Source organism: Cnephaeus nilssonii (assembly GCF_951640355.1).
Source record: "Cnephaeus nilssonii genome assembly, chromosome: 23".
Classification (NCBI taxonomy): Eukaryota; Metazoa; Chordata; class Mammalia; order Chiroptera; family Vespertilionidae; genus Cnephaeus; species Cnephaeus nilssonii.
Genome location: NC_137094.1, coordinates 18,414,852 through 18,433,180, shown reverse-complemented (window position 1 = coordinate 18,433,180; position 18,329 = coordinate 18,414,852). Strand labels below are relative to the sequence as shown.

General features: G+C 54.7%; 1 protein-coding gene across 2 annotated transcripts; it reads right to left on the bottom strand.

Moving 5' to 3' along the window:
• Positions 1–252: 252 nt before the first annotated feature.
• Positions 253–17,950, bottom strand: LHX9 (LIM homeobox 9; the record flags this gene model as incomplete). 2 transcript variants are annotated; one of them, XM_079763582.1, is made up of 5 exons in its annotated part: positions 253–309; positions 5,619–5,821; positions 13,968–14,323; positions 15,800–16,002; positions 17,774–17,950. In XM_079763582.1, 5 exons carry the CDS (start codon positions 17,948–17,950, stop codon positions 253–255), a joined length of 996 nt encoding a protein of 331 aa, XP_079619708.1. The 2 variants fall into 2 exon arrangements, with proteins under 2 accessions (XP_079619708.1, XP_079619707.1); XM_079763581.1 differs by lacking the exon at positions 253–309 and adding an exon at positions 3,192–3,449.
• Positions 17,951–18,329: the final 379 nt, after the last annotated feature.

Here is an 18,329-nt window from a genome sequence, read left to right as displayed (position 1 = left end):
CCGTGTGTGTGTGTGTGTGTGTGTGTGTGTGTGTGTGTGTGTGTGTGTGTGTTCGGCGTCATAAAGAACAGAATTATTGTTCACCATCAGGAAATGACATTTAAGTCTCTCTCTCTTGCTCTTTTTTTTTTTTTTTTTTCCTTTTTGGCTCAATAGGTTTATTTTAGGGTGTGTGGTTAGCAATAACCTAATATTTGTCTTTGTCTTCACTGCTGTGGATTTCCGATCAAACTTTCCCCTTCTTTTAATACTTTAGGGAATTTTCAAACGTCGGGATGTTTGGCTGTAATACCCCAAGATTTGTTCTCCCTGAAAAAAATCATAGTGACAATTTATTAACTACAGAGCAACTCGGCTTTTAGGGGTCTTCAATTTCTATTTAGATTTACAAACATCCATTGGTGCTCAAATAGACCTGCTATTAAATCTTAATCATATTTAAAGGTTTCTTTTTTTTTTCATGCAATCACTTTATCGGTTCGTTATCGCTCTCTTTTTTTATATAAAATATTTAAAAAAATAATTCTAAAACGTGGGCTGACTCAAATCTATGGGGCATTACTGTTATCCTAAGAAAATAGACTCAGAGGCAAGTCCAATTGCATGCCCATGGGGTGTATATATTTCAAGCGATTCAGAAGTCTGGAGATCTTAAAACTATTTGTATGTTTGACTATTTTTTTTTTTTAAAAAGCGTTTGTATTTACTCCTTTCATAGCTTCGACATAGAGTATTAGAAACACATCGGCCCAGTTAGGCTTTCAACAAAACTTGTGGGAAATAAAACTCCTTAGATTCAACATGGTTTGTTCACACAGATTTAATAGGATAAATCACAATTGTTTGGTCCAATAAATACTGAGGGGGGAAATAAGTTTCTATACAATGCATTTTATCAATGAACAAAGAAACAGGGACCGTTGCGCTAGACCACTTAACTGTACTATCCACACGAAGCTCAATATATAAGATTATTGGATTCCGTCAACTATCGTTGAAAGAGGGCACACCGCTTCCTATGACATGTTCGTCCCTCTAACCGGATACACCGTAAAAAAGAGTTTTCAGAAATAAGAGGTCAAACAGTACAAAACTAGGGAGGCGTCCGAAGGGTTTCAAACAGCGAACAAACGACACAGAGAATCCTGATTATTATCTTTTTTTCTTTCCACAAAAACTTACTTCCGAGTGAGATCATTAAGGCACATAGGAGGAACTGAGTTATATAACCCGTCTACTTCAGAAAGTAGACCTGATATAGTACCATAGGTTGTTCCGTCAAAGAACAACGTGTGTTAAGTGTCGCTGTAGGAGTAGGAAGGATATCTCTCAGCCTTATCAAAGGTAGGTTTGGTCCGGTGAGTGGTAAATGCCCAAAAAACGTAATAAAAAAATAATAATAAAAAAAAACAACAGGGAAAGTCAAGATTTCCACCCCGTCGAAGATGACACCACGCTAAGTATATAAATCACACCTTTCTTCGGTTACAGTGTTAACTTATCTCCCGTCCTCTTTAATTTTATTTTTATTTTTTTAAAAAATAAGCTACTTTTCTGTGCTAATTTCCTAAAGACCCTGAGCAAAAGTTACAATAATGCACTTTAAATGTGGGCAGTGAGCTGTCAATACGGAACCACACGTCTGTACAGCCGGCAGGACACCTTGAAAAAAAAAATACCTAGGAAACGGCCACTTCGACCACCAGAGATTGGAGGGGTCCGAGAAGTGGGGGGGGGGACATGTGCAAAGTTATTCTTAACAATCCACTAAAGCAAGACATATATCTTGACTCCTTTATTTTATTTTATTTTTAATTATTATTATTATTATTATTATTTTAGGAAATCCACATTCTAATTGGTATTTAACTACCACGGAATCTTACAGATGGACACTCACCACTGCCCAGACCATCACGATTTTTAGCTTAAATTAAAAGGAGAAGAAAACAAACAAACAAAAAAAAAAAGGCTACTGTAAACTAGGAAATATATTCAGATCAGCGTCCACGCGGCCTCTGAGTTTATCTACGTCAACGACTTTAAATCTCTCAGGTCAGAAAAGTTTTCTTCTGACAAATACACGGGCCTGTGCCAAAGTAAAAAAAAAAAAAAAAACCAGAGCAGAACATCAAAGAATTCTCCTTGCGGGTATTAGTCTACTAAGTTAGTTTTTGTTGTTTTTTTTTTTAACATGATTCACGTAGAATGCCCGACACAATATCATGGTACAGCTCAAGCCAATTCATAAAGCTATTAATTAAGTGTATGCGGATTTTTTCCCCCGACTCCTTAAAAAATTATATTTTGTTTATTTCCACTTTCCCTGCGGGGTGGGGGGGGGAGAAAAAATTAATTTGGAAAGAATGGTTTTACAATGACCATGTGCAGCTCTGGAAGGCTAAGAAATGTAGGATTTCAAGCTCTATCTGGGGTTTTGTGGGTACGTGGGGAGTTTAAGTATTGTTCAAAGGAGCTAAGGGGAGGTTTGTGACACGTTCCTGGAGGACTTGTTCAGCCTCATAAATCTAATGAATCTCTCCTATTGGAGCTGCTACCGCGACTGCTTTTGCTTAAGCATATTCCTCATTCGTAAGAAAAAAGGAGTGTCCAAGACATTCTTTTTTTTCCAGTTTAAAAATTTTTTCAAATGGGACGTTTTCAAAATTCCCTAAGGACACCTACAATGGCAAGATTCCCTAAAGAGTTTTCATCGACGGATACTTTCATTAACCTAATCACTGATGCGGGAATATGGCTATTTTCCCATCAAAATACCACTCTCTTTTTTTATTTTTTCCCCCCTCTGAGATTTCTGGAAATAAGTAACATACAATTTTAGGAGGCATTTGGATGATTCAAAAACCCCCCTTGCCGACTGAATGATCCGATTCACTTTTCCAAAAATAAAAACAAACACACACAAAAAAAAAATCCAACTACACTTTGTAGACAAAAAATAATAATAATAATAATAATAAATACACTTTGTCAAGGAGACGGGACGGTAAACTCATTGGCCACGTGGCTGCTGATGCTACACACCAAGCTGTTTTAATTCCCCAGATATTAGAAGGAGGGAGGGGCGGAGGGGGGAGATCTTGGAAATAATAAAATAATAATAATTAGGGTCAGAATCAAAAGAAGAGGAAGCATTAAAAAAACAAAAACACAAAAGCAGGAAACCACTGTTAGAAAAGGCTCGTTAAGGTGGTCTGTGGGGGGCTGGCGGGCTCCTGGCTGTCCATGTTAGAGGTCACGGCTGTCCCTACGGGGAGAGTGGGGGTGGCCAGGTCTGTGAGGGCGGCCGCCGGGCCGGGCGGGGTGAGCGCGCCGCTGTCCGCGGGGGGCGGCGCTGGGAGCGACGGGCCCTCGGCTTTATCCACACCCCCATTCTCCTGCCGCAAAAGGTTCCTTCGGAATTTGGCTCGTGCGTTTTGGAACCAAACCTGCAAACCAATCCCAAGGGATGTCTTTACCGAGGTTTAATTTTAGATTCTTTTTTTTTCTTTTTCTGTCTGTCTGTCTCTCTCTTTCTCTTTCCTCTTTGTTCCTCCTTCCTTCCTTCCTTCCTTCCTTCCTTCCTTCCTTCCTTCCTTCCATTCTTCCTTTTTTTTTATCCTCACAATTCTGTAAAGTAAATGGTATTGTCCCTTTTTAAACATTTTATTTTATTTTAATGTGTTTTTATTGATTTCAGAGAGGAAGGGAGAGGGAGATGGAAGCATCCATGATGAGAGAGAATCATGGACCGGCTGCCTCCTGCACGCCCCACACTGGGGATGGAGCCCGCAACCCGGGCATGTGCCCTTGACCGGGAATCGAACCCTGACCTCCTGGTTCACAGGTCGATGCTCAACCACTGAGCCACACCGACCGGGCTCCTTTTTAAAAAAAAAAAAAAAAATATATATATATATATATATATATATATATATATATATATATATATATATATATATGTTTCTCTTTTTAAAAATAATTGTTTCTGCCCTAGCCGGTCTGGCTCAGTGGGTAGAGCGTCAGCCAGCAGACTGAAGGGTCCCAGGTTCGATTCTGGTCAAGGGCATGTGCCTCAGTTGCAGGCTCAATCCCCCAGTAGGGGCCGAGCAGGAGGCAGCCAGTGGATGATGTTTCTCGCTCATCGATGTTTCTATCTCTCTATCCTTCTCCCTTCCCCTCTCTCTAAAAAATAAATAAAAACATATTTTAGCCCGGCCGGCGTGGCTCCGTGGTTGAGCGTCGACCTATGAACCAGGAGGTCACGGTTCGAATCCAGGTCAGGGCACACACCCGGGTTGCGGGCTCGATCCCCAGTGTGGGGCGTGCAGGAGGCAGCTGATCCATGATCCTCTCTCATCATGGATGTTTCTATCTCTGTCTCTTCCTCCCCCTTCCTCTCTCTGAAATCAATAAAAATATTTTTTAACAACATTTAAAAAAAATAAAATAAAATAACGGTTTCTTTTTCTTGGGAGAGAAGGGCCTTTTTAGTTGCTTTTTTTTGTGTGTGCTTTTTTTTAAAAAACACAATAGATTCCTTCCATGAATAGTATAGATATTCTATCGACTGCATCTATCCCCTCCCCCAGGCTTAACCAGGGCCACAGGGGACGCATGAGCTTCAAGTGGAGACACCCTGGACACGGAGGCCCGGAGAGAAATGGGGGGCAGACGCACCCGGACTCCTCAGCCGCCGTCTTTTGAAAAGGAGGAGAGGCGGGTCCTGGACGGAACCTGACTCTCTCCTACGAAACGAGCATCCTTCACACAGGGCTCGGGCTGTTCTGGAGACGGACCCCCGGGAGGTATTCTCAGCACGGGAAGGAGATCCTTCCGGGCCACCAGGCCCCAAACAGCCCCAAACGGGGTGCGGGGGAGGGATTTTACATGCCTACCCTGTATCCCTGAGAAAGAGGGGGGAGGGCCCCAGGGCACCATCCCCACCCCCGGTCATTTCATCCGGCGGAGAGCCCGGCCCGGCTGAGTCCAGGACCGCGGCCTGGAGTTTCTAGAAATGTGGCTCCTTCCCGTGAGAAAATGCCCGCTCCAGCTCGCCTTACTGTGGCTTTGGGGGAGTCGGAAAGAAAAAAAAAGAAAAAAAAAAAGGAAAAAGAAAAGGGAGTGGACCTGAACTTGGAAGGTCCTAACACCACACCTGAGCGGGCCGCCAAGCGTTTGCTGAGAGGCCAGCCAGGCGGGGTCCCCCACAAGTCTGTGTGGGAGCCCAGCGTGCACGCCACCCTCGACAGCCACAGCTTAAATAAAAATAAAAACAAAAATAAAAACAAAAAACAAAGCCACGGCTTGTGCAAATCCTACCCCTGAGCTCTGCAGACGAGGGAGGCCGCTGTTGCTGGCTGGGAGGACCCCACTCTCCATCTCTGGGTTGGGGGGGTCGGGGGGACACCTGGCTGCATTGTTGTGTGTTTTTTTTTTTTAAAGATCCTGCTCTCTCTTGGGGCACCTTCCCGGGGGAGCCCCCCGAGACATCTCAGCACCCCCTCTCTGAGCATCATCACCCAGGTCCGCCCAGGAGCCGCGGTGGCGGCGATCCCTGCGTCGGCCAGCAGGGGGCGGACCCAGCTCCCCGGCCGGGGCGCGGGCAGGAGCCTTACCTGCAGCACTCGCTTGGTGAGGCCCGTCTTCTGGGCCAGCTGTTTGAGGTCCTTGGCGTCCGGGTTGTGGTTGATGGCGAAGTAGGACTTCATGGTCCGCAGCTGGTGGTGCTTGAAGGAGGTGCGCATGCGCTTGGTCTTCTGGGAGGGCGGGTAGGGCTGCTGGTCCCGGTCCAGGTGGTCCGCCTCGTTCTCGTTGCACCCTGTGGTGGGAACAGGGGGCCGGCAGGTGCTCAGTGCAGGCCCCTGTGGGCGGGAGGAGGGGGCTGGGCTGGGCCATGGCAGGGGGTGGATGGATGGATGGATGGATGGATGGATGGATGCACCACAGGCCTGGCCGGAAGGAGGGAGCAGGAGGTCAGGGGTTCGATTCCCCATCAGGGCACAGGCCCAGGTTACAGGCTCAGGCCGCAGGAGGGAGGGGGGCGTGCAGGAGGCAGCCCATCCGTGATTCTCTCTCATCATGGATGTTCCTATCTTCCTCTCTCTCCCCCTCTCTTGTCTCTTCCTCTCTGAAATCAATAAAAGATATGTTAGGCCCTGGCCGGTGTGGCTCAGTGGATAGAGCCTCGGCCTGGGGACTGAGGGGGTCCCGGGTTCGATTCCGGTCAAGGGCACGTACCTTGGTTGCGGGCACATCCCCAGTAGGGGGAGTGCAGGAGGCGGCCGATCGATGTTTCTCTCTCATCGGTATTTCTTTTTTTTCTAAACATATTTTATTGATTTTTTTACAGAGAGGAAGGGAGAGGGAGAGTTAGAAACATCGATGAGAGAGAAACATCGATCAGCCTCCTCCTGCACACCCCCCACTGGGGATGTGCCCACAACCAAGGTACATGCCCTTGACCGGAACCGAACCCGGGACCCTTCAGTCCGCAGGCCGAGACTCTATCCACTAAGCCACACCGGTTAGGGCTCTCATTGATGTTTCTGATTATCTATCCCTCTCCCTTCCTCTCTGTAATAAAATATATATATTTTTAAAAATATATATTTTAAAAATAAAATGAAAAATAAATAGCAGTGGGAACGGCTGTCTATCCCATGAGGAGGGTGTCTCCAGGCAACCAAACAGGTCCGTGGCCAACGTCAGCCCCACCAGCCTGTGGAGGTGCACGCAACCGCAGCTGATGTCATAGGAAAATACCCGGCACCTCTCTCTCCTCTTCTGCTCAATGGTTGCCAGGACGACGTAGGATGAATAGCTGCTGCGAGGGTGGAAGCGAGAGGAGTCTCCAAAAGGGAGAGAAAAATAACGCTTTCCTCGTGTCTTCCTGTCGCCCCGCGCACGCAGTTTAGAGAGACTCTGCATCTGCACGTGGCCTGTGTTTGTGAAATGAGATGCACTCCCCGGAGCCCATGCCTCTGTCATGAGGTCTAAGCCCCCGTGGTCGGCAAACTGCGGCTCGCGAGCCACAGGCGGCTCTTCGGCCCCTGGAGTGTGGCTCTTCCACAAAAGACCACGGCCTGGGCGAGTCTGTTTTGAAGAAGTGGCGTTAGAAGAAGCTTAAGTTTAAAAAATTTGACTCTCAAAAGAAATTTCAATCGTTGTGCTGTTGATATTTGGCTCTGTGGACTAAGGAGTTTGCCGACCACTGACTGGTCTAAGTCATTCGCTCATTTCAACGCGCTCGAATCTGAGAATCTGAGAGTTTCGGGCGCCACCGGCCAAGTCTTTTTCTTTCTCTTCTCTTGAATCCTCCCCCCGAGGATATTTTTTCCATTGGTTTTGAGAGAGAGAGGGGGAGAGACAGAGAGAAACAGCGATGTGAGAGACACACATCGATGGGTGGCCTCCTGCATGTGCTCTGACCCAGGGCTCGGGGCCGGGGAGGAGCCTACAGATGGAGGTACATGCCCTTGTCCGGAATCGAACCCAGAACCCTTCGGTCCACAGGCCGACGCTCTACCCACTGAACCACACCGGCGGGGGGGCGCAATGTTTAGCCTTTTCTGAACTTCCTACAACCTTGTCCATCAGGAAAAAGAAAGTACCCGGAGAAGGGGGGGGTGGGAGTTACACACCAGAAATGCGTAGATTGCTTATGCATCACAGGAATGTGATTTTTGAGGCCTTTTTGTTTGCTGTCACTGGTTAACGTGGCGACTGTGCCTGGCAGAGCATAGTTTCCCCTTGGAGTTGCTTTAATACGTATTCCTGGGAGGCCTGAGCTCAGACTTGTCTGCCCTGCGCCCGGGCCTGCGCTCCCCACAGCTCCCCACAGCTCCCCACAGCTCCCCACAGCTCCCCACGGCTCCCCACAGCTCCCCACAGCTCCCCACAGCTCCCAGCTCGGAGGGCACTCATTTCCAGATTCAGTTCTCGGCCCCTGGGCTCTGGCTGGTGTGCGGGGAGGACGTGAGCTGTGCCCTGGCAGGCCTGGCAGGCCTGGCACAGAGCCGGTGGCCTCTCCAAAGGCCTCCGGCGGCCCAACCAGCCCCGCCTGGCGGTCATTATCCCCGGGACAGAGGGCTGTGCATTGAAAAGGCCGTTTCTAAAAACCCACCCGCTCTACAGGGTAAACACAATGACAAAGGGAAGATATTCACGGCTTCGGCCGACTTCCCAACTTAAAGGGCCACGGCAATCTTTTTTTTTTTCCTTCCTGTAAAGCTTATTTCAGACGCCGATCCGACGTACAGTCCCACCTGATCCGCCTGAATTTTACTGCGTGATAACAGAATTACCCGAAAACGGCAACCAATACGACTGAACCTAAAAGTCGAAATAAACAAGCAAGAAATCGAAGGAATGAAATAAACGGGTGAATAAAATGGAATCAGAGGCATGGCCATGTGGAACAGACCGAGGAATCTCAGAGGGAAGGAGGGGGGGAAAGGGGGGGGCAGAGATTAACCGAAGATCTTACCTACGGACACAGACAGTAGGGGGGGTGAAGGCCTGGGGCGGGTTGGGAACCCAGTGGAGGGGGCCCACGGGGTGAAAAGGGGGGAACGTCTGTAATATTCTCAACAATAAAGATTTTAAAAATCATCATAATAAATTTAAACAATAAATAAATAAATAAACCTGATCATGTCACTAGTGGGGGTGTGTGTGTGGAGAAACTTGAATGTTGAAGCAAGTGAGGCATCTCTTACTATATTAGCGTTTCCGTTCTGCTCGGTAAAATATTCCTTGCCTGGTTAGAACTACTTTCTAAAACATATTTTCAGCCCTGACCGGTGTGGCTCAGTGGATAGAGCGTCGGCCTTCAGACTGAAAGGTCCCAGGTTAGATTCCAGTCAAGGGCATGTACCTGGGTTGCGGGCACATCCCCAGTGGGAGGTGTGCAGGAGGCAGCTGATCGGTGTTTCTAACTCTCCCTCTCCCTTCCTCTCTGTAAAAAAATCAATAAAATATATTTAAAAATAAATAAATAAACAAACATATTTCCAGTAAATCCTCATATACCCAGAAACACAGTAGGTTAGTAGTGTTCCATCAAGAGATCGGCCACATCACAAGATGCATTTAAACAAGAGGTTCTCCCTGGTGGGACTGGACCAGGCATGAGCTCACGTCTCCTCTGCTGGCATTTCCATCAGATGCGGAGGTAGGAGGGCGCCCGGGTCACCGCGCAGGGCACCTCACGGACCCTGGAAAGACCAGTTCCCCTCGGAGGCTCTCAGTCAAGGCCGGCCGGGAGCTCAATGGCCTGACATGCAGACTTTACATCTTGACCATCAACACAACTGTCCGTGACTATTCATGCAAAATCAAGTCAATTTGAAGTGAAATCTACCTTAGCCGAAACCGGTGTGGCTCAGTGGATAGAGCGTCGGCCTGCGGACTGAAAGGTCCCAGGTTCGATTCAGGTCAAGGGCATGGACCTTGGTTGCGGGCACATCCCCAGTGGGGGGCGTGCAGGAGGCAGCTGATCGATGTTTCTCTCTCATCGATGTTTCTAACTCTCTATCTCTCTCCCTTCCTCTCTGTAAAAAAATCAATAAAATATATTTTTTTTAAAAAAGAAAAGAAAAATAAATGGAATCTACCTCAGATACATACACCCAAACGTGCAGCGGAGACTTGTTAAGCCCCATGGCCAAGGGTAGCAGATGCCGGCAGATACGACAACCGAGAAGACACTTGGAATTTTATCCTAGTTCAGCCCCGTGGGGCTGCGTCAAGTTCACACATCCCGCGGAAATGCACTTGTATATCCTCCAATGGGTGAAACGGCACCTTCTGGCCCCCCGTAGAACCCTACTTATCTCCACTTAACTGGGCTGAATGCCACCCCCGGATTATAAGTGTACCCGCCACGCCGCGGTCCGAGGGTCCCGCCCTCGTCCCCCCTGGCTTCTGCCAATGAGACGGCGCTCCTGTCTCACACACAACACGCCAGTTCTCCTGGACAGCACCTGGGGCGGGATTCTCCACGTTGTGGGACAGGAGACTTGGCTGGTGTGTCACAATGCCCTCTGCTCCTCCCTCTCCCCCAAAGTCCTGTTTCTTAGACGTGCGTGCGATTCCTAACCGATCTGCATGCTCAGGAGCCTTCAAAGGAAGCCTGTGAACAATAACGGTGGGGAGGTTTGATACCATTGCTGCTGGAGTTTTTAATCGGCGGAAAATTTCAGGGCGTCCAACGCCACGATGGGTCTTGTTTCCGCACAGAACACAGGCCCGCGTGCAAGGAGGCGGTTAGCGCTTTATGGCGCATGGATGTGACTCCCTGTGATTTCCGTGGCTGTGTTAGCACTTACATCAGGGGTTGGCAAACTCATTCGTCAGCAGAGCCAAATAGCAGCAGGACCACGATTGAAATTTCTTTGGAGAGCCACATTTTTTAAACTTAAACTTATTCTAATGCCACTTCTTCAACACAGACTTGCCCAGGCCGTGGTATTTTGTGGAAGAGCCACACTCCAGGGGCCCAAGAGCCGCATGTGGCTCACGAGCCGCCGTTTGCCGACCACGGGCTTCCACATTTCAGCTTCATAGAGCGATCTAGTTCGCCTGCAGGCTAGCTCGGCGCAACGATCCTAAATCACCTGCGTGTGTAACTGCAAATACATTCGTTCTGTAAACTGGCACGCGATGGCGTGTCCCTGGGGCCTCCTTCGGAAGCCGTGGGGTTCCCCTCCCCGCCCCCTGATTTATGGGATGAAATGATCTCTCTTTTAAAACTGTCTTAACCACACGCACCTCTACGCGCACATCTGGCGTCACGTTAACGAGAAGATCTGACTATTTTATTGTGCGGTCGCTCGCGAAACGGGCACACACGTGAGCTTCTCCCCCGTTCTGAAGGAACCTTCTAGTCGTAACTGGTCCCTGGGAGACCACTAGGGGTCAGTGCCAAGCCGAGGGAGCCGCTACCAGGCGCTTCTGAAATCGGGGAGATTTGGAGACGCGGCGAACACTCCGTCCCTCAATGAATGAACGCCGATGTATCCAAGCAAGAGAGGCCTGTCCTAGACTACAACTTTTCACCCAAGGGGGGGGGGGAGGGTCATTTCAATCCAGCATTCCAAATAAAATTTCCACGCCGCCTCCTGAAAGAGCTGCCTCTTTGCACACGCGGAGAGCCACCCCGCGAATATTCCCCGCGAAAGGCATCTGCCTGCTGTCGAGCGCGAGCTGATCTCTCTGCCAAGTCTCCCGTCCTCGCTGGGAGTCTTCGCCTCATTAGCAGGTTTCAGCTCCGTGTTTTGGAAAAGATGCCAGCGTCTACGTGCTATTTGTTTGGTATCAATGGGACTCTCCCCGAGACGCGGGAGGAAGCGGAGATGGCAAAGCAAGACCCGAGGAGAGCCACCCGCCAAGGAGAATGAGCGCCAGCCGGGGCTGCTCCGTCTTATTCTCTACCCTGGAACGTGTTCGATTCGCCGAAGCCTTTCTTTCGCTAGTTCTGTAACAAACTGGCCCGACACTCACGGGCGTTTTTGTAAGGGGGGAGGGGGTTGGTTTGAACCCCGTTTCTCCGGATTCTTTCCGGCTGATACGAGAGAAACAGGGACTGTGTGCTGGCTCATCTCTCGGGGCAAGTCCGGGGAGGATGGGGCGGGTGAATGAAGAGGCATCTGGGCCCGTGGTGGGGGCAGACTCCGGGGGGTAAGAAAGGCCCCGCATCTCTTTCCTCCTCCTCCAGCAAGGACGCGTCAGCCTCCTCCACAGCCTTGGGGCGGCACCAGTTTGCACACTGAGGACCCAAATGGAAGGAAGCTTCCATTCTTTTAAAGAAGTCGATGTGTACTCGCGGGTTCTCCTCGGAGCAGGAGGAGAAGCAACGTTCTCCTGCTCTCAGAGCGCCCACATCCCCCTAACGTGAAGCGAGAGGCCAAGCAAAACCACATTCAGGCCCTGACCGGTGTGGCTCAGCGGATAGAGCGTCGGCCTGTGGACTGAAGGGTCCCAGGTTCGATTCAGGTCAACGATGCTTCTAACTCTCTACCCCTCTCCCTTCCTCTCTGTAAAAAAATCAATAAAATATATATTTTTTAAAAAAAACACATTCAGCCAATTCGATTCAATCAATGAGCGGAAACCAATTAGCAAGAATTGTCCTTCACCCTTCAGGGATTCCTGCTGATCTCTCGCTCTCTCTCTCTCTCTCTCTCTAATTAGGGCGCTAGAGCCTGGGTGAGTGGCCCCCGATTCCCTTGTCGCCTTCTCTGAATAAAGGACAATTCCCGCCCAGGTTGCCTCGCCCCGGGAGCCCACACCGAATGACACCAAGGAAGCGCGCTGGGCAAAGGGGTCCCGAACCGGGGCCCTGGCCGGAGGGCAGCGGGGAGAGCTGGAAGCTGAGACCCTCACCTGCCGGGGTTTAGCAAAACCGGGGTCACCGCCACCCCGACACTAACCTGCCCTGGTTGGTGGGCGCCCTGCAGAGCCCGCGGCCCTTCCTCCTCCGCCCAGCGGCCCTGGCGTGGAACCGTAAGGACAACTGCAGCCGCGCTGCCTGCCCCCCCCCCCCATTCTCGATCTCTCCTTGGGAGGAGCGCGCACCCAGCGGGTCCAACCCTGGAAACTCTGGGATCCTGGGGGCAGGACTCTGCGTCCCCACCCGCTCCCTCCGGCCGCCTGGCCTTGGACAAGCCACTTCTCTGGTGGGTGGGACTCTGCTGGAGCCAAAGAAAGACCCGGCGCCCGACCCGTCCTCGCTGGGGGGCAGAGAGAGAAAACTAGAGGCCGTCTACGTGCGCTCTGGGGTGCCCGCGCCCCGGCTGATACTCCTGAAAACGGCAACAGAGTGGGGCTGCCACCATGTGGTCCCCAAGGTCCCTTCCAACAGAGCGACGCCCCTAGCCCGAGTCCCCCTCCCCCCTGAGGTTCCCAGCCTGAGCTGGACCAGGGTCTGTGAAGTCACATCATCAGGGCCGGTCCTTAAGACTCCCCAAAGTTGGCCCAGGGGGACAGGAACCCCCTTTCCCAGTGGCTGGGGCCTCCATCCTATGCAGAGTGAGACTGGGGTCCCCAGGCCTGTCCCCATCCTCACCCGGGGGTAGAAGGGGGTGCAGGCTACGAACAATAGGAAATGGGCGAGTGAGAGAGACGGATACCGGTCCCTGGGTCCCCAACAGCAAGGGAGAGAGGCGCTCCGTGGCCTGTGCCTGCCTTTTGTTCTCAATTAAAAGAGGAGGTGGGTGGAGGGCCAAGAGTCGGGGACACAGAGACACCCCCCCCCCCCCCCCCCGGGCCTCACCTGCAGGCTCTCTCCACCTTCCGGGCCCGGAACGGGCTGGCCGGCCTGGACCCTGACCTACCTACGGAGCCAGCTCGCCCTCCACCGGATCCCCACCCCACCCCACCCCAGCCCGCCCCGCCCGCCAGCGGCTTCTCACCAACCTCAGGGCTGGCTTTTTCCACGCTCTTGCCAACTGTTTTCCTGGCTAATTCGGGGCTGGCGACCGACCGACCGCAGCCCCTGCCCCCACCCCCCAGGGCCGCCGGTGGGGTTGGGCTCTGGAGATTTTTTTTTTTTCCTCCTGCTGTATTTAGGAAAGCCTTCTCCAGGATCTATAAAGCGGCTTCCACCCAGGAATCGCCCGGGGGCTGTTTGGCTTGGAGCCGGAGCCAGACGCTAATGGGCTCGTTAACTAATGGGCAACCAGGACTCCACTTGCCTGTTGGGGGGACGCCGATGGGGAACGGTGGTGCCTGGTGCCGAGCGTGTTTTTCTGGCCACAACTTAAATCAAGGGTCCTCTCTCCCCCTCCTCCCTCTCCCTCTCCATCTCCATCCCCATCACCCCGTCTCCCTCTCCCTCCTTCCGTCCCAGTGGAAGGGATATGAAGGGCTCCTGGGAACCAGATCTTGGACGGGCAGGAGCCCCGTGGGGTCCCCTCCCTGTGGGGCGCAGCGTCTAGGGATGGAGGGTGTCCGCGGGGACGCACCTGAGCTGTAATTGACGAGGTCCACTCCCAGCGCCGGGCTCTTGCGCTTGCGGGGCCGGCCCTTGGGCACGGTGCCGGTGCCGTTGAAGTAGGGCAGCGCCAGGCCGCCGCCCTTGGCCGCCAGCTCCGTGTAGCTCAGCGGCGCCGGGTACTCGCCCTGCAGCAGCGCCTCGAAGTGCGCGCGGCAGTACACCAGGCTGTCCTTCATGCCGAAGTGGTCGCCCGTGGTCAGCGTCTTGCTGCAGGTGGAGCAGGTGAAGCAGCTCAGGTGGTAGACGGCGTCGCGCGCGCGCATCACCATCTCCGAGGCGGAGATGCCTAGGTGGCAGCGGGCACATCTCTGCACAGAGAACCTTCTGGAAGGAAAAGGAGCCGCGCGCGTCAGGGTGGAGGCCAAGGCAGGGCCATCTCCCCACGCCGGACACCCTGGGGCGGGGGTGGGGGGGGTCAGCAGAGGCCCAGGCCTGGCGGGGGAGCGCTCCCTCCCGGGGGACAGGACAGGGCGCGCCAGGCCATTCATTCCATCTGCTCATTTGTCCTGTTGTGATCAGCCGGGCAAAGAACCCTTCCGTTCACAGCCGCTGATCCTAAGCTTCCTTCTCTGTAAAACGGAGATTTCTTAAAAATATAATTTTGTTTTATTTCAGAGAGGACGGGAGAGGGAGAGATAGAGAGAGGGACATCCATGAGGAGAGAGAATCACTGATCGGCTGCCTCCTGCGCGCCCCACACTGGGGATGGAGCCCACAACCCGGGCCTGTGCCCTGACCGGGAATCGAACCGTGACCTCCTGGAGTTGATGCTCAAGCCCTGAGCCACTTGGACCAAGTTCTTGTTTGTTTGTTTGTTTGTTTGTTTTTTGTAAGAAAATAAAATAGCCCTAACTGGTTTGGCTCCTTGGATAGAGTGTCGGCCTGCGGACTGAAGGGTCCCGGGTTCGATTCCGGTCAAGGGCATGGACCTTGGTTGCAGGCACATCCCCAGTGTGGGGTGTGCAGGAGGCAGCTGATCGATGTTTCTCTCTCATCAATGTTTCTAACTCTCTATCCCTCTCCCTTCCTCTCTGTAAAAAATCAATAAAATATATTTATTTTTAAAATATAAAATAAAACAGCAGCCTCTGCACTAGCTGACTCGCCACGAACGGGAAGGCCATGCGGTTGCAGTGCACGTGAAAACGGCCCGTGGGGTCCAAAGCGGCTTCAGTTCCAACCGCGTCGCTCGCGGGGCTGCGCGCGGAGCGGGATCCCTGCGCGCACTCACCATCCCCGTCCCGGTCCAGGCGCGGCGGCGGGAGGAATGAACTACACGCGCCCCGGGCAGCCGGCAGTCCCCCCAGCGGAGAGGAACTGGGAAACGGGGGCGCCTGGCTTTGGGCTGAGGCAGTCCTACCTTCCCGGGTCATGGACGGGGGTCCCCCGCCGCCCTCGCCCGAACGCAAAGCCCAGCGGCAGCGGCCGGGGCCACCGGTTCAGGTCTAAGGCGCGGCGCTTGCCCGGTTCGTAGTAAACGGAAAAGAAACGCGCTTTCGCCTCGGAGGACCGCGATGCGTTCCTTTACTCCACCCGGACTTCCCGGCGGGGTCCCCTCCACGCGCTGCGAGGGGCCGGGGCGCGCGGTCACGGCGCGGGGGGGGGGGGACGCTGCACATCCCGGTCCCCCATTCCAACGCCCCCCCCCTCCACCCATCCTCACGGTCCGTCTTGGGGCTGCTTTTTGAAGAGGAAGCAGCGGACTTCCCTGGTCTCCGGTCCCCTAACCGGTCCCCGAAGGGGCGAAGGGTGTGGGGAGCCGAGCGAGCGGGGGGGCTCCCGGGCCGGCGGGGCGCGCACCTGTAGTAGTCCTCCTTGCAGTAGATGCTGCCGTCCTTGGCGAAGCAGGTGAGCTCGGACTCCAGGGCCAGCTTGCACTCGCAGCACTTGAGGCAGCGAAGGTGCCACTGCTTGTCCACCGCCAGCAGGTAGTAGCGGTCCGAGATCTTGCCCCCGCAGCCGGCGCACAGCGCGGGCTTCTCGGGGCTCAGCGGGGGCAGGCCCTGCAAGGCGAGCGCAGCGCGGTGAGGGGGGCGCGGAACGCAGGACCGAGGGCGCGCGGGGAGCCACCGTGCCACCTCGCCACCGCGCACAGCGCACAGCGGGGACACCTTCGCTCCCCTCCCTGTGCGCCTCACCCCCTTTCCGCCTGTTCCCCGGACCCGCTGGCCTCCCGAGGACACGCCGGCCACCCCGAGCCTCTTTGAAAAAGGCCTGAGCGCGCGCAAGGATGGTCGTTTGGAGCCTGTTCCCAAACCCCAACAAGACGGAAACAGATGGAAAGTGTGGCTTTCAGCGCACACGGGGCCAACCCGCGGGGCGCTGTCGTTGGGGAGCGGGGAGCGGGGAGGGGGCTCCAACCGGCACATTGTTTGTAAACAAACGGGATCACCATTGTGTCCAAACCCCGGGGAGCAGGAGGAGGAGGGGGAGGCTTTTATACCCGAGCTCCGGGTTTGGGCACAGAGTTCTGATGGGGGTGAATGGGGACCTGGTCCTCTCTCTGGTCGGGGTGGGAAGCGCGGGTTCCCAGGGAGGGGGGCCCTGGGGCGGGTCCCCCGTGCGCAGCCACCCCGGGGCGCACCCAGACCTTCGTCCTGGGACAGCGGTTTGGTGCTCAAATTCAACTTCCCGCCTGCGTCCCCGCTGGGGATGGGGCAACCGCCCCGGGTGGAGCCCCGCCCGGGAAATGTGGGGTGCTGGCTGCTTGTTTGGAAACGGGGTGACCCTAACACGGGGCTGGAAAAGCTACGCTCTGGCCACTTCCTTCCGGATCTGCGGAAACGGGTCGGCCTTTCCCGGGAAACTTGGGGGGGGCCTGGAAAAGTCACGTTTCGCCCTCGACTCAGGCCTGGGGCCCACGCGCTGAGTTCGGGGTTTAAATGCGGAAACATCCACCCGCGCTGGGCGCTTCGTGGGAGAGGGGACCCCAAAGGTGGCTGAGCGGCCCCAGGCTGCGCTCCCGATGAGTCTGAGCTGCGGTCCCCCGCAGGCCCTGATTTTTGTAGTTTTTCCCCTCCGGTTCGGGGGTCCGGTTTGGGGTTCGGTTCGTAGCGGGAAGCGGCAGCTCATAGGTTATTAATGGGTTTTCTTTACGGGGCGGACGTGCCTTTTAATGGCATGAACAGTAGCGAGGGGACACATCGTTTTTTAGCTCGTTCTCGCCCGGGCTGCGCGCCCCGCTCCGCCGGCTCTTTCATGAGGTTTCCCGGCTGGTCCTACGGGTCCGGCCCGGGAGCGCACGCAGCTCCGTCCCGACTCGCTAGAGGGGCCGAGCTGAGCTGCCAGGGACCCCGAAAGTCGCTGCGTTTTGGGGGTGCCCAGGTCCGGAGCAGTCGAGGTGGCCCGTTCCTTCCTAGTCCACTCCAAAGGCCCCGCCGTCAGACCCGAGACTGGGGTTCCCGGCTCCCGCGTGGCCCGGACGCCTGGGCCGCACGCCGCCAGCCTCCAGCCCGCGCCCGGCTCTCGCTCCGGGCCGCCATCCCCTCCGGGGGGAGGCCAGGCAGCCGAGGGGCGCTGGGACCCGAGTCTCAGGTCCCCATCCTCTCGCTCCCGGATCCCCTGCGCTCCCGGGGACAGCGGCGGCCGCCGGTGCCGAGCGCGGGGGTCTCCGTGGTGGAGACTTTTCACGGCCGAGAGAGGCGGGCGCTGAGCCGCGAAAACCCACCCGCCAGCCCGGCGCGGGCTCCTCACGACCCACCATCCTCCTGGGGCCGCCGGGACCGGGGCTCCGGGGCGCGCAGGGCGTTGGCACGGCGCTGGGGGCCCCCTTACCGCGTCGCGGCCGTTGAGCTGCGCGCCCTTGGCCAGGCGGGCCTCGCTCTTGGATCTGCGCTCCATCTCCTCCATGATGCCCTGGATGTGGCCTCCGGAGATGCCGTGGAAGAGCATGGCTGGGGGGCGGAAGGGACACGCTTTGTCTTCGGCGGCTCGGCACCCCACTATTTCCATAGACACGCGCCGGGGGCTCTCAGCGCATCCGAGGGCGGGCGCGCGCGGCGGGGACCGCGGAGGCGGCGGCGGCGGCGCCGGGAGCGCAGAGCCGCTCGGGGAGGGACCCGGGGCCGGAGGGAGAGAGGGCGGAGGGAAGAGGCAGGGAGAGTGGAAAGCGATCTGCTTGGGGAAGAAAAAAGAGAAGGAGAGGGAAAGAAAACGAGAGGGAAGAAGGAGAAGAAAAAATAATAACACCCCAAAACCCGGCCGCTCCCCGCCGCTGGGCAGAAAACAAACAGCCGCCGGCGGGCGGGGAGAGACGCGGGCGAACCTCGCGGCTCCGCGAGAGATCGAGTTACTAATGAGAAGCGACGGCGGCGAGCGAGGGAGGGACACG